At 49.4% G+C, this 15123-nt stretch overlaps 1 protein-coding gene across 5 annotated transcripts in view; it reads left to right on the top strand.

Moving 5' to 3' along the window:
• Nucleotides 1-15123, top strand: part of CSTF2 (cleavage stimulation factor subunit 2) — a 20980-nt gene extending 5857 nt beyond the window's left edge. For 2 of the 5 annotated variants that reach the window (XM_032772128.1, XM_032772130.2), the window contains exons 5-14: nt 2473-2592; nt 2729-2884; nt 3112-3235; nt 3562-3624; nt 5885-6026; nt 6417-6571; nt 6934-7331; nt 12650-12805; nt 13239-13364; nt 14905-15123. In XM_032772128.1, coding sequence (XP_032628019.1) covers nt 2473-2592; nt 2729-2884; nt 3112-3235; nt 3562-3624; nt 5885-6026; nt 6417-6571; nt 6934-7331; nt 12650-12805; nt 13239-13361 — 1437 coding nt within the window. In that variant the 3' untranslated portion in view covers nt 13362-13364; nt 14905-15123. Of the gene's footprint in view, nt 1-2472; nt 2593-2728; nt 2885-3111; nt 3236-3561; nt 3625-5119; nt 5180-5884; nt 6027-6416; nt 6572-6933; nt 7332-12649; nt 12806-13238; nt 13365-14899 lie in introns of all 5 variants that reach the window. The other 3 variants (XM_075068731.1, XM_032772125.1, XM_032772129.2) reach the window with 3 other exon arrangements.

Genomic DNA, 15123 nt, shown 5'->3' with positions numbered 1-15123 from the left:
GTGAACTTTTGAATTTCATATCCTGTTTGCCCAGCATGGAGCGCTGATCAGCACAGGTGACCATGCATTCCCAGAATCAAAAAAGAGCTCCAGCATGGACCGTACGGGAGATACTGAATCTGATCTCTGTATGGGGAGATGAATCTGTTCTATCAGAACTCCGTTGCAAAAGGCAAAATGCCAAAGCATTTGAAAAAATCTCCAAGGCCATGATGGACAGAGGTTACAACAGGGGCTCAACACAGTGCTGCGTGAAACTTAAGGAGCTGAGACAAGCGTACCAGAAAGCCAAAGAATCAAATGGATGCTCATGGAAGGAGGGGCAACTGACGGCTGTAGCTGTCCCACAGTTCCCACACTCTCCGAAAACCATTTGAATTCTGGGCTGAGGTCCCAAAGCCTGAAGGGTCAAAAACATTGTCGCAGGTGGTTCAGGGTATATGTCGTCAGCCCGCCCGCGAAAGCAAAGGGGAAAAAATCGTTTCTCGCCTTTTCAGTGTCACCGTATGTCTACTGGATGCTGCTGGCAGACGCGGTGCTGCAGCGCTACACAGCAGCATCCCCTCATCTTGCAGACAGCAGACAGTACAGTAGGACTGATATCCATCATCATCATCCTGTGAGTGCTCCTGGCTGGCCTCAGTGAGGTCGGCCAGGGGCACCTGGGCAAAAATGGGAATGACTCCAGGTCATTCTCTTCTTTAAGTTTTGGCTAATGGAGTTTCAGTCCTGCCTGGAATATTGTGGCAGTTGGAGGCTTCTGCCTCAGGCTGCTCTCCCAGTCAGCAGCACCACGCAGTCGCACCTACCCCAGCCTACTCCTTGCTACCAGGGCTCACAATCAGATACTTAGGCCTCTACGTTTTGCTGCAAATAAAAAAATTAAGCTGCCATTTAGAACTGTCCCCCAACATACATATCCTGGGACATTTTACCAGTGTCAGCCAAAGGCCCACACACAAATGGAGATTCAGTCCTACCTATGCTTCTATCCTAGTGCTTGTCACAGATTCCCATTTTCAGCTATAGGCTGAGCAAATGCAGAATGGTGGTTCACTCTACTTCACTGTAAGCCAACTGCCCTCCCCTCCCCTCTTTGATCTCTGCTTGCGGAGGCAATCAAGTCAGTGTTGTTTCTTATTCCTGCATTCTTTATTACTTCATCACACAAATGGGGGGATAACTGCCACGCTAGCCCAGGAGGGGTGGGGGAGGAGGGAAGCAACAGGTGGGGTTGTTGCAGGGGCACCCCCTAGAATGGCATGTAGCTCATCATTTCTGCAGGATCTCTGGGGCTCTGACCCAGAGCGGCCGTTTGCCACTCTGGTTCTTTAGTAGGCTTGCCTGATATTCTAGGCAGGACTGACTCTCCATTAGACAAAACTTAAAGAAGAGAATGACCTGGGGAGTCATTCCCATTTTTGTCCAGGTGCCCCGACTGACCTCACCGAGGCCGGCTAGGATAACTCATGACAGCAGCAGATGGTACAGTATGACTGGTAACCGTCTTTGCTAACTTGCAAAGGCAAGGGGATGCTGCTGTGTAGCACTGCAGTACTGCATGTGTCAGCAGCATCCAGTACACATACGGTGACAGTGAAAAAAGGCTGAACGGGCTCCATGATTCCCGTGCTATGGCGTCTGCCCGGGCAATCCAGGGAAAAGGGTGTGAAATGATTGTCTGCTGTTGCTTTCATGGAGGGAGGATTGACTGACGACATTTACCCATAACCACCCGTGACAAATTTTTGGCCCCATCAGGCACTGGGATCTCAACCCAGAATTCCAATGGGCGGGGGAGACTGGGGGAACTATGGGATAGCTACCCACAGTGCAATGCTCCGGAAGTTGACGCTAGCCTCGGTACATGGATGCACACCACCGAATTAATGTGCTTAGTGTGGCCTCGACTTTATACAATCTGTTTCCAAAAATCGATTTCTGTAAAATCAGAATAATCCCATAGTGTAGACATGCCCTTAGTATCTGGGGTGCTGTCATGAGGAATATAAGCAGGTTAGACAAGGACGTGAGCTGGTCTAACAGCTGGACTTGCTGTTGTGGAGAGCTGGGCTGTCAAGTGTCCTACTTCCGTGTTAGCACTCCTTAGTTTGGCTAATACTGTGGACATTGGAGAAGAGGAGATGATCATGGAGAAGAGGATGCGGATCAGGCACATTTTTATGAGCAGCCTGAGCGTGATTTCGTTATTAACTGTCCTTGTGTTTCAGACAGTCCACAGCATGAGTCACTCAGATGCATTATTGGTTGTTTTATTAACGATGCCAGCACCATGTAACTTACCAGACAAATGAAGCAAAATGCTCCTGCCCTTTGAGATATTGCCATACCTGCAATTCAAGAAACATCACTGTCCCCAGGGGTTGCAGCAACAGTTATCAGTGAAGGGCTTAATACTGCACAGCAGCAGCGAGCCTCATTGAGAGGTCTGATCTGTGTGTTGCTCTTTAGTTGTGTGTGCAGAACAGCCCTCAGGAGGCACGGAACATGCTGCTCCAGAACCCTCAGCTGGCATATGCCCTGCTCCAGGCCCAAGTGGTGATGAGGATCGTCGATCCAGAGATCGCTCTGGTATGTATGATCCCGCCCCTCGGTCTAGGATCAACGGGGACACTTGTCTGGAGAGATAGGGCTGTGGGTAGATTCCAGGAATCCATGTCTAGTTGGTGCATGCACAACTTCTTTCTCCTCCATCTTCTGCCCTTAGAAAATTCTGCATCGTCAGACCAGCGTTCCACCTCTGATTCCAGGCAACCCACAGCCAGTTCCAGGGCCCGGGCCTGGGCCTGGACCCGGGCCTGGTCCAGGTCCTAATGCACAGATGAACCAGCAGAATCCCCCATCGTCCCAGCCACAGCCCATAGTAAGAATCTGTTTGTTCAACCCACATTATTGAGATGGAAGTTAAGGGTGTGAAGTCTCAGTATGTGTTGTTGAGAAGGCTTCTCAGTGTGAAACCCTGGTGTGTGGGGAAGCGTTGTGTGTGTGTGTTGCTAAGGGGGAGTTCTCCGCCTGCAACCCTAGCACACTGGACGATGTTCATGTCTGTTGGTGAGAAGGGGCTCTCAATGTGATTTCTTCCCTCTACAGGGTGGCATTCATGTAAATGGAGCTCCTCCTCTGATGCAGCCTCCTATGCAGGGTGGAGTGCCAGCCCCAGGTCAGATGCCAGCCTCCGTAGCCGGCCCAGGTCCTGGCCCCTTGGCTCCTGGAGGTGAGCTCTGTGAGCATGTTTGAACTACGAACTGCAAACTGTAAAAGTTGCCCAAAGCTTCTGCAAGGACAACATGCCCCATGAGTGTGGGGACATTGCAGGCTTTTAAGAGACGCAGTTGCACATGCAGAAGATTTGAAGCCTAGGGAGTAACTCTTGGGTCATCCAACTGGAGGGGCTCACTCCATCTCTATGGCCTGTTAGGCCAGGTGGAAATCTGTCTGTCAGTGGCAGGGTAGGGCATCTTTATAGGAGCAGAATAGTGAGGGCTGTGGGGAGAGAGAACCAGAGAGAGGAGTTGTGAGTGCTCTGCTCTTCCCTCCCAGGTGGAATGCAGCCTCAGGTCGGGATGCCAGGAGGTGGACCAGTGCCCTTGGAACGTGGACAAGGTAAACCAGATGTCAGTTAATCCATGTTTGATGCAATGTGTCATAGGGATCCCTGCTTCCAGGCCAGGACGTTGAGATGTTCAACGCCACATGGCAGAGTTGTTGACGGAGCAGGGAATCCCCCCCCAAGCTAACTGAATGTATAAAAGTTTTTCCAGCCTGTCTGTGAGTCTGTGTGCACCTGTCCTTCTGTCTGAGTGTGTGTATAGTGAGCAGGGAGAGCAATGCCTTCTCCAGTAACTCGCTTTCTGGTACTTTGCATGTCCAGGTGTGGGCGAGCCAGCCTGTTGCCTGCTAGTTGCTACTGTTGAGTCTCCTGTGCTTTCTTTTGCTTGTCCAGGAGAGGGAGCAGTAGCTTTTCTTTTGCACAGAATAGTGATGTGTGTGGAGTGATGATCAAAGCAGAGTGTGTTTCTGTGGAGATGTTTTGCTTAGTCCTCCCTCCCTATGTGGAAGGCTGTACACCAGTGTCTTGGAATGAGATTTAATGCAATTAGACAGTTAAAGTTGGGACTCTCATTGTCCATTTTATCACAACAAGGGGATCCCTGTTCTTTCATATTGTGGGACATGGGGGGAGTGAATATCCTCCCTCAGCCTTCTAGCAGAACATGGCAAATTCCTTCTGGAATCCCATATTTTTACATACCTTAAAAGCAGCGGAATCTGAGAGAGGCTTGTTGTGATTTCACCTTTGGGTCCTTCACCCCCATGAACAGCCCCAGTGCCTCCCCACTGCTGCCAGAGCTTTGCCAAGAAGCAGCCACATGAAATAATTCTTAGCAGCTTCCCTGCTGTTTGCAGGGCTTTGAATAGCAGCGGTGAAACTGAACCAGACATTTGTTAATTTCTGTGTCTGCTTGGGGAAGCTCTGAGCAGAGGCAGTGGAGCTGTCTCCTGCACACTCAAGCACAGCCTGACCACCTCATGCTGCCTCCCACTTGCAGGAGGTTATTCTGAAACTGTAAGGGCTACACATTTAATATATTTTAAAGAAAGTAAAAATGCAACAGAACTTGATGATGTAGGTCCCTGTTCCCTCCGCCATAGTGACCAGAGAAAATAGTGTCTAGGTGAGTGGGTTTTTCAAGCCATGTAGAAGAAACCATCCTCCTCACAGGACTGACATTCAATGGTTTCCATCCAGTGGCATTATTGGGAAGATCTGACAAAGCCAGTCCTGTAAAATTGGCAGCATCTCTTCAAAATATGCAGTCTTATGTGGGAGCCTGCCTTATAGGTTAGGGGTTTGTTACAGGAGTGGGTGGGTGAGATTCTGTGGCCTGCATTGTGCAGGAGGTCAGACTAGAAGATCATAATGGTCTCTTCTGACCTTAGGTCTATGAATCTATGAGCTCACTCCGCGGAGGAAAAAGAGTGTGCAGCACTAGTGGGTCTGTGGTGTAGGCAGGCCTATCCTTGGGTCTGTGTGTGCGTGTGTGCGTGTGCTATTTATGTGTCTGCTCTTTTCCCTCTTTTCCTGCTGCTCACCCAGGAAACCTGCAGCTCTCGCCCGTGGGACCTGCCAGGCCTGCATCTATTGAGCGAGTTCAAGGTATCCATGACAGCTACCAGCTCCCTTTGTCACGGGGCTTAGTGTGGAATGCATGGAAAAAGCCTGGAGTTCAGCACTAGGGTTCTCTTCGCTTGGGGCTGTGGGACCGCTCTATGTAGTCTGCCCAGTGTGGAAGTGAGCACTCGTCAAAGGCAGGGCCGAGGGTTCTGCATAGAGGGGTAGGAGATTAACCCAGTACATGCGGAAACAGACGGGAGAGAGGAGGCCATCGAGGCTCATGCTCGGCTTTTGGACCTCATGGATGTGGGGTTACTGGATTTGATCTGGACTGTCTAGGCTCACAGCTGACCTTGTGACTCACGCTGGATGTGACCAGATTTGTTGGTAGTTATTGCGATCTTGGTTCTCGACTTCTTGTCAGCAAGCCACAGCAGCCGCTGTGGGGGACAGGAAGGTCTGAACTTAGCACCGAAGGCACCCGCTTCTGTGAGCTGCAGTGTTGTCTGTGGGAAGATTTCCTTCCTGTTTGCTGTGCATCACTTCCAGCCACATCATGGACAGCAGTGTTGCCTTTGTCCAAAGCCAGTGTGTGTCTGTGAGCTACAGGGAGCACTGGGGATGGGATTCGGTTGCATCTCACTGCCAAGGGCGACAGGAGTGGTGCTCTCTCACAGGAGGACTTTGGTGTGATTGTTCTTGCAAATACTTGACCTCAGTAATTTCCCTTGCTTGCCTCCCTGGCAGTGCCCATGCCGGACCCAAGGGCCCCTATGCAGCGTGGACCATTACCTGCTAGTGGCCCACCACCCCGGGGCCTTCTGGGAGATGCCCCAAATGACCCACGTGGAGGGACCCTGCTTTCAGTCACTGGAGAAGTGGAGCCCAGGTGAGTGGGCCAGAGGATGAATCGGTACCAATCTGAGCCTTTGAGGCTCTGAATCCCCGCCTCTTGTGGTCGGAGTGTTGGTTAAGTGGCACTGCCTGCCCAGTGAACTGCTGGGTCCCATGCTGGCTGCTCAGCGTGATGTTTGCTGGCGATCCAGGTACACATAGGTGTGCAGCAGGAAGGGAGGATGGTGTTTGTGGCCACTCAGACTGACTAGGCAAGGTGGAAACATTAGCATCCATCCCTATGTGCCAAACTCCCCCACTTTCTGTGCTACCGGCTATGTGCTTTGGTCAAAATACTGTACCTGCTCGGTGCCAAGCTTGTGTCTGATTCTCACACTCACCTTTCTCCTTCTGCTCTGTTTTCCTTCTTTCTCTCTCTCTACAGAGGTTACCTTGGGCCACCCCACCAGGGTCCACCCATGCACCATATGCCCGGCCATGACAATCGTGGCCCACCCCCACATGAAATGAGGGGAGGACCAATGGGAGAACCCAGGCCACTGATGGGAGAACCTAGAGGGCCTTTGATGGATGCTCGAGGTGAGAGAGTGGCCGTAAATGAAATGTGAAATGACCAAGAGAGGACCCAGGGATGTGAGGAAAATGGGAAGGTGGGACATTTCAGCAGTGAAGTGAGATGCAGAGAAAGTTATACATGGTTGGAGGGAGGCACTGGGGGGCGGGGGGAGGTGTAGTTACACAGGGAAAGGGGAGAAGAAGTTCAAATTTGTCATTTTCCAAAAGCAAGTGCCGTTCACACATCGTCCCTGACCCGTCTTGGTTTTCTGCCAGTCATTAAACCAAAGGAGGCTTAACTTTCAAATGTGGGTCTGTGTCCCCAACGTTCTCCCACACAGAATTCTCTTCCAGTGGTTTGCTTATGGCTTGTTTTTTCTCTGCAGGTGGAAGAGATCCCAGGGGCATGGAGCCCAGAGGGATGGAGCCCAGGGGCATGGAGCCCAGAGGGATGGAGCCCAGGGGCATGGAGCCCAGAGGGATGGAGCCCAGGGGCATGGAGCCCAGAGGGATGGAGCCCAGGGGCATGGAGCCCAGAGGGATGGAGCCCAGGGGCATGGAGCCAAGAGGGATGGAGCCTAGGGGCATGGAGCCTAGGGGCATGGAGCCCAGAGGGATGGAACCCAGAGGGATGGAGCCCAGAGGCATGGATGCCAGAGGAATGGAGCCCAGAGGGATGGAGCCCAGGGGTCCTGGCCCCAACCCAAGGGGCCCAATGCCTGGTGGAATTCAAGGACCTGGGCCACTTAACTTGGGAGCAAGTGGCCCTCAGGGACCTAGACAGGTACACACAGCGTCTTCTGTTTTAGTCTTAATCTGATAGATAACAACAAGCACTTAGTGGCAGGTTTTTAGGTAATGTCAATTCTTTAACAGCCTGCATCCCACTTGTAATGCTAACCGACTAACCAGGCCTACCAGCAAACCCCAAGGAATTGATAGCATTCCCCCTCCCAAAGAATCCTAGGCAGGGCATCCCCTGCTAGCTAGCACCAGGGTATTACAATGTGGGCTGCAGGGACCTGGGGCTGCTGGCTCTTGTCCGAGCTATAACACACGTGCCAACTTGCATCGTTCTCCTGACCCCTCATGTGTGGAACTCGCAATATATATAAGTGAGGTTTGGAAAAAGCGTAGGGACCTCCAGGCCACTTTTGCCCCTCGGCCTCTTCCTGTGACTTGCCCTCTCCTCTGCCAGGCCTAACCATGGTGCACTGAGTGGAGGCATGTTTTCCCTTCTGCTCTTCTTGCTCTGCCCCTGCCATGCCTCCAGCTCTGCTAGCTTGAGGGAGCCAGGTACTGAGCCAGGGCGTTTCTGCAGGGAGCAGCACCTCTGGGGAGCAGGCCAGCTCGCCTGCACTCTTCAGGCAATAGCGAATGCCTCACACTTGTTGACAGATTTCTCCTCAAATCCCCGCTGTGAGGTCGGGGAATGCAGTCCTATTCCATGAAGAGAATTGAGGCACAGGGAGACTAATGGCCAGATTTTTAGAGGTGTTTAGGTCCTGTTGATTTCAGTGGGAGTTAGGTGCCTAAAGACCTGTACAAGTTAAAAATCTAAAAAGTGACAAGTTTTTAAAGTGCTTATATACAAATGATAAAAGTCATAATAATATGGGGGAACTAGAGTGCCTCATATTAAATGAGGATATTGATATAATAGGCATCACGGAAACTTGGAATGACGATAATCAATGGGACACAATAATACCAGGGTACAAAATATATTGGAAGGACAGAATAGGTCAGGGGTGGGCAAACTTTTTGGCCCAAGGGCTACATCAGGGTGGGAAAATTGCATGCAGGGCTATGCATGTAGGGCTAGGGCAGGGGATTGGGTGCGGGAGGGAGTGCAGGATATGGGAGGAGGTGCGATGTGCTGGAAAGGGCTCATGGCAAGGGATTTGAGTTGAGGAGGGGTGCGGGGTGTATAAGGGAGCTCACGGAAGGGGGTTGGAGTGCAGGAGGGGATTGGGGTGCAGCAGAGGGCTCAGGGCAGGGGGTTAGGATGTAGGGTACAGGAGGGGTTCGGGGTGGGGCCTCCTGCCCGGTGCCACTTACCTGGAGCGACTCCGGGGTGGCAGTGGTGCGCAGCGGGGCCAGGGCATGCTCCCTGCCTGCCTGCCTGCCCTGGCCCCAGCCCTGGCCTTGCGCCACTCCAGGAAGCGGCCATCACCATGTCCCTATAGCCCCTGGGGGAGGGGGAGCAGAGGGCTCCATGCGCTGCCCTTGCCTGTGGGTACCTGCCCCGAAGCTCTCATTGGCTGCGGTTCCCCATTCCCAGCCAACAGGAGCTTCAGGGGAGGTACCTATAGGCAAGGGCAGTGCACGGAGCCATCTGCCCCTTCTTCCCCAGGGGCTGCAGGGATGTGATGTTGTCCGCTTCTGGGATCGGTGCGAGGCCTGCAGCGCCATGGGGGTGGCAATCCCACAGGCGGGATCCAAAGCCCTGAGGGGCTGGATCCGGCCCGCCCACCATAGTTTGCTCACCCCTGGAGTAGCTCGTGCTGGTGGGGGAGTGGCACTATAGATGAAAGAAAGCGTAGAATCAAATGAAGTAAAAATCTTAAATGACCCAAACTGTACCATAGAATCTCAATGGATAGTGCTGTGAATTGCTGTACCCAACCCAAGCGTGGAGACCTGTTTTCTTCCACAATTTTTTATTTTTCCCCCCGAGTCACAGCACCAAACTGTGGAAGAAAACAGGCCTTCATGCTTGGGTTGGGTACAGCAAGTCAGAGACAGTCTTTATTCTCAAGCAATTGCAAAGAGGAGAGAGACCACACTGGCAGGGATTCACCCTGTCCAGGCAGGTCTCTGATACATAAACAAGTAGAGGAAGCTTTTATACCTTTTTGTTACATATAATAATGAGCAACAACTGCATTTTGTTATACATACTTCTTCTTGATATCTCGCTTTTCTCATTAATTTCTGCTACAGTCTACATTCCATTCTTATCTAACACAAGCTCAGAACAGTCTCTTGCTGTCTGTTCCCATTCGCTTTCTCGTTTTCTATTCGCCTAGGCCCTGCCTTCAAGTCTCCTGTTATTAGTCTCAGTGTCTGCCTGACTTTGTTAGCCTGACTCTTGCTCTATTCCTAGAGACCAACTAAGATCTCCATGTTCAAATTCCCTTTATCCCTTTCTCCACTTCCACAATAGTAATTCCATGCTCTAATCATGAGAATATAGCAGTAGGGATATATTACCAGCCACCTGGCCAGGATGGTGATAGTGACTGAAATGCTCAGGGAGATTAGAGAGGCTATAAAAATAAAAAACTCAATAACAACAATGTGAGGGATTTCAACTATCTCCATATTGACTGAGTACATGTCACCTCAGAATGGGATGCAGAGATAATGTTTCCTGACAGTTTAAGTGACTGTTTCTTGGAGCAGCTACTCTTTGAACCCACAAGAGGAGAGGCAATTATTGATTTAGTCCTAAGTGGAGCAGAGGATCTGGTCCAAGGGGTGACTATAGCTGGACCGTTTGGTAACAGTGACCATAATATAATTAAATTTAACATCTACAGCAGCCCAACACTGTAGCATTTCATTTCAGAAATCCCTGCAAGCTGCATGGAAACTTTTTAAAGACTCCATGATAGAGGCTCAGCTTAAATGTGTACCCTAAAGTAAAAAAACAGAGAACCAAAAAAATGCCACCGTGGCTAAACAAAGAAGTGTGAGAGGCAAAAAGGCATTCTTTAAAAAGTGGAATTTAAATCCTGGTGAGGAAAATAGAAAGGAGCATAAATTCTGACAAATGAAGTGTAAAAATATAATTAAGAAGGCCAAAAAAGAATTTGAAGGACAGCTAGCCAAAACCTCAAAAAGTAATAGCAAAACATTTTTTAAGTACATCAGAAGCAGGAACTTAACAACCAGTGGCGCCACTGGACAATCGAGATGCTAAAGGAGCACTCAAGGATGATAAGGCCATTGCGGAGAAACAAAATTCATTTTTTGCTTAGGTTTTCAAGGCTGAGGATGTGAGAGAGATTCCCAAACCTGAGTCATTCTTTTTAGGTAACAAATCTGAGGAACTGTCCCAGATTGAGGTGTCTTTTGAGGAGCTTTTGGAACAAATTGATAAACTAAACAGTAATCTGAAGGAACTCAAATGTGAAATTGCAAAACTACTAACTGTAGTTTGTAATCTATCATTTAAATCAGCTTCTGTACCAATTGACTGTAGGATAGCTAATGTGACACCAATTTTTAAAAAGGGCTCCAGAAGTGACCCAGGTAATTACAGGTCAGTAAGCTTGATTTCTGTACTGGACAAACTGGTTGAAACTATAGTAAAGAACAAAATTGTCAGACATATAGATGAACATAATGTATTGGGGAAGAGTCAACATGGCTTTTGTAAAGGGAAATCACGCCTCACCAATCTACTAGAATTCTTTGAGGGGACCAACAAGCATGTGGACAAGGGGGATCCAGTGGATATAGTGTACTTAGATTTTCAGAAAGCCTTTTGACAAGTCCCTCACCAAAGGCTTTTAAGCAAAGTAAGCTGTCATGGGATAAGAGGAAAGGTCCTCTTCTGGATTGGTAACTGGTTAAAAGATAGGAAAGAAAGGGTTGGAATAAATGGTCCGTTTTCAGAATGGAGAGAGGTAAATAGCGGTGTCCCTCAGGAGTCTGTACTGGGAACAGTCCTATTCAACTTCTTCATAAATGATCCGGGAAAAGGGGTAAACAGTGAGGTGGCAAAATTTGCAGAAGATACAAAACTATTCAGGATAATTAATTCTTATGCAGACTGTGAAGAGCTACAAAAGGATCTCTCAAAACTGAGCGACTTGTCAACAAAATGGCAAATGAAATTTAATATTGATAAATGCAAAGTAATGCACATTGGAAAACATAATCCCAACTATACATATAAAATGATGGGGTCTAAATTAGCTCTTACCACTCAAGAAAGAGATCTTGGAGTCATGGATAGTTCTCTGAAAATATCCACTCAATGTGCAGCATCTGTCAAAAAAGCAAACAGAGTGTTGGGAGCCATTAAGAAAGGGATAGATAAAAAGACAGAAAATATCATATTGCCTCTTTATAAATGCATGATACACCCACATCTTGAATACAACGTGGAGATGTGGTCGCCCCATCTCAAAAAAGATATATTGGAATTGGAAAATGTTCAGAAAAGGGCAACAAAAATGTTTAGGGACATGGAATGGCTGCTGTATGACGAGAGATTAATAAGACTGGGACTTTTCAGCTAGGAAAAGAGACAACTAAGGGGGATATGATAGAGGTCTACAAATCATGACTGGTGTAGAGAAAGTAACCAAGGAAATGTTATTTACTCCTCATAACACAAGAACTGGGGTCACGAAATGAAATTAATAGGCAGGTTTAAAACTAATGAAAAGAAGTATTTTTTCACACAAGGCAAAGTCAACCTGTGGAACTCCTTGCCAGAAGATGTTGTGAAGGCCAAGACTATAACAGGGTTCAAAAAAGTGCTGGATATATTCATGGAGGATAGGTCCTTCAATGGCTATTAGCCAGGATGGGCAGGGATGGTGTCACTAGCCTCTGTTTGTCAGAAGCTAGGAATGGGGGACAGGGGATGGATCACTTGATGATTACCTGTTCTGTTCATTCCCTCTGAGGCACCTGGCATTGGCCAGTCAGAAGACAGAATACTGGGCTAGATGGACCTTTGGTCTGACCCAGTATGGCCATTCTCACATTCAAGTCTGGTCCTAAATGACTTGCCTAAGATCACAAGAGTGTTGGTGACACAGCTCGGAACTGAACCCAACCCTCCTTAGTCCAGTCCAGCCTCTTAGCCACAAGGCCGGCCTTCCTCCAACCTTCTGCTGTTATTGCCAGGTTTACATGGACTACGGTCTCTTGAACTTGGGGGGCCTATTTCCTTGTTTCTCCTGGCACTCCACTTTCAGTCTCCATCTGGGCGTATAGGTATCAATCTTTCATGGTGCCAGGAACTTACGTGCTTTACGTTCTAGTGCATGCATTGTGCTTTCCGTGACTGAATCCAGACTATTCACAGTTCTACAAGAGCAGAGGGGCCCAGCTCATCCCATCTCTTTGTGCCCACAGGTTCCCAACATGCCAGGGGCAGGCATACAAGGAGGTGGTATGCCAGGGGCAGGCATACAAGCAGGAGCCATGCCAGGGGCAGTGGTACAAGGAGCTGGCCAGCCAGGAGGCTTTAGCCCTGGGCAGAACCAGGTCACTCCCCAAGATCATGAGAAGGTGAGTAAACAAAGGGCAACTCAGGCTCAGAGGGAGGGGACGGAGGCTGGATACCCCATTGCCGTGGGAATGAACTAAGCGCTGCTTCTCTCTGGCACAGCAAGAGTCTCTAGTGTCTTGTAGTTTCTGTGCTGGGGCCAACTCCGCCTGGGGAGTTAATGCTCCTGCAGCTTTCCAGGAGAGTGTTCATAAGCAGCAGCAAGATGGCTGGTTTGAAACTTTTCCTTTAGTCGTGTCCAGTGAGCCAGGTCCTTTCAGTTGATGAGAGTTTATATTGCTCCCGCTCTTTGCCTTCCTCCTTCCCTCCCTCCAGCAGCCTGGTCTCTGGATAACTTCCTCTTTACTGGCTTTTCTGTAACCCTTTGCTGCCCCCTTCCTCTTGGGAAATTGTTCTTGCACATGGTATTGCAGATCCTCCCTTCTCTCTCCACAGGCTGCCCTGATCATGCAGGTTCTCCAGCTGACTGCGGACCAGATCGCCATGTTGCCCCCAGAGCAGAGGCAAAGCATCCTTATCCTAAAGGAGCAGATCCAGAAATCCACTGGGGCTCCATGACAGGTGAGATGGGGTGGAGGCTGCATTACTGCAGCCAGGGAGGGGCGAGGCTGTAGCCAGAAAGGTGATGGGACAGCTTGTATGAACTAAGGGGATGAAGGAAGTATGGAGAGCAGTGTGAAATGGAGAAGACCGCCTAACCCTGCCACTGAATTTGATGCCCTATGGCCTGCCCTGGTTAAGTGCCACACATTCTCCCATGCGTTGTAGCGGTGGTTCTCAACCAGGAGTACCCAGAGATCTTCCAGGGGGTACATCAACTCATCTAGGTATTTGTTTAGTTTTACAACAGGCTACATAAAAAGCACTAGCGAAGTCAGTACAAACTAAAATTTCACTCAATGACTTGTTTATACTGTACTGCACACTGAAATGTAAGTACAATATTTATATTCCAATTGATCTGTAATTATATGGTAAAAATGAGAAAGTCAGCAATTATTCAGTACTAGTGTGCTGTGACACTTGTATTTTAATGTCTAATTTTGTAAGCAAGTAGTTTTTAAATGAGGTGAAACTTGGGGTATGCACGACAAATCAGACTCTTGCCAGGAGTACAGTAGCCTGGAAAGGTTAAGAGCCACTGCATTATAGGGTTGCCTAGTTATGTGTGTTGTAGGGAGGGTCACTCCTCTCTCTGGTGCATCTCCAGTGATTTCTGTGTGAGACAGGTACTGAGTTAGGGCTGGTCTGTTCCAGTGTGGCCAGCCTTATGGCACTGTAGCTAACCCAGCCCTCATCTTACAGCTTCCACAATAAACACACATACTCCTGTAAGCGAGAGATGGGGCATGGCATCGCACTGCCTCTGATTCACTGTGTGATCTGGGGCCAATCACATCATGCTCTGTGCCTTAGTTTCCCCTCTGTAAAGCAGGGTGCTAGTTACACCCCCTCAGTGTCACCCAATGAAGGCTGGTAGCAGGTGAAGCTGCTGCTGACATATTGGATATGCTGACTCTCAGATAGCCCCCTGCTCTTTCGCTCTCCCTGAGGTTCTTTGGGCCTCCTCAGACAGACCAGCCTCGGTTTGGCCTTTACAGCACTAGGGGATGGGCCCCAGTTAATCCTGCCTGGGGAAGTGTATGGGCTTCACTCCTGCTTGTGGCTGGAGGGGAGGCTCAAAGTGCTCCTGCAGCTGTTGGGTGGGAGGTCATGGGCAGTATGCTCCTGTGTTGCATGTCATATGGAAGGCTCAGGGGCTAGACCAGGCAGTGGGATACGTGTGTGCATTGCTGGACTGTATTCAGCTGTCCTAGAGAGAGCAGCAACAGTGGCCAGTGGTGCCCAGCAAAACCCTGCGTCTGCAGCCACTGCGCTAAATCTCTTTAAAGAAGGGACATCTCCTTTCACAAGGCTTGGAAATGTAGGAGGGTTGCTTCTTGAGGAGCTGCCGTTTGTGCTGTGGGAAATTTCCATGGGCTGGGCCAGGGCCTATAAGGACACACTCAGTTATTTCTCCTGGGAATCCAGAATGGCCTGGCGTGGGCACCAGGCCTTATGTACTCCCCTCAAATATCCTTCTTATTTTTGCATAGTTTAGAAGATCCTTGGTGACCCTGGCAACAACCCTGAAGATCCAGACCTGTGGGATGGAGGAGGCACCCAAGGCAGCAGCTTCACTTCATCACTGTCTGACCTGGTGCAGCCATCAGGGGAAGGGTTCCCCCTTCTTCCCACCCAGCACCACCCCCATATTTTTCATTCTGTGTTTTGTGTGTGTGTTTTACAGTATTTGAAATAAACTTGGAGGAGGATTTGA

This window comes from Chelonoidis abingdonii, chromosome 8, assembly GCF_003597395.2.
Source record: "Chelonoidis abingdonii isolate Lonesome George chromosome 8, CheloAbing_2.0, whole genome shotgun sequence".
Taxonomy (NCBI): domain Eukaryota; kingdom Metazoa; phylum Chordata; order Testudines; family Testudinidae; genus Chelonoidis; species Chelonoidis abingdonii.
The sequence above is the reverse complement of the archived record's forward strand: the minus strand, read 5'-3'. Positions and strand labels throughout refer to the sequence as shown.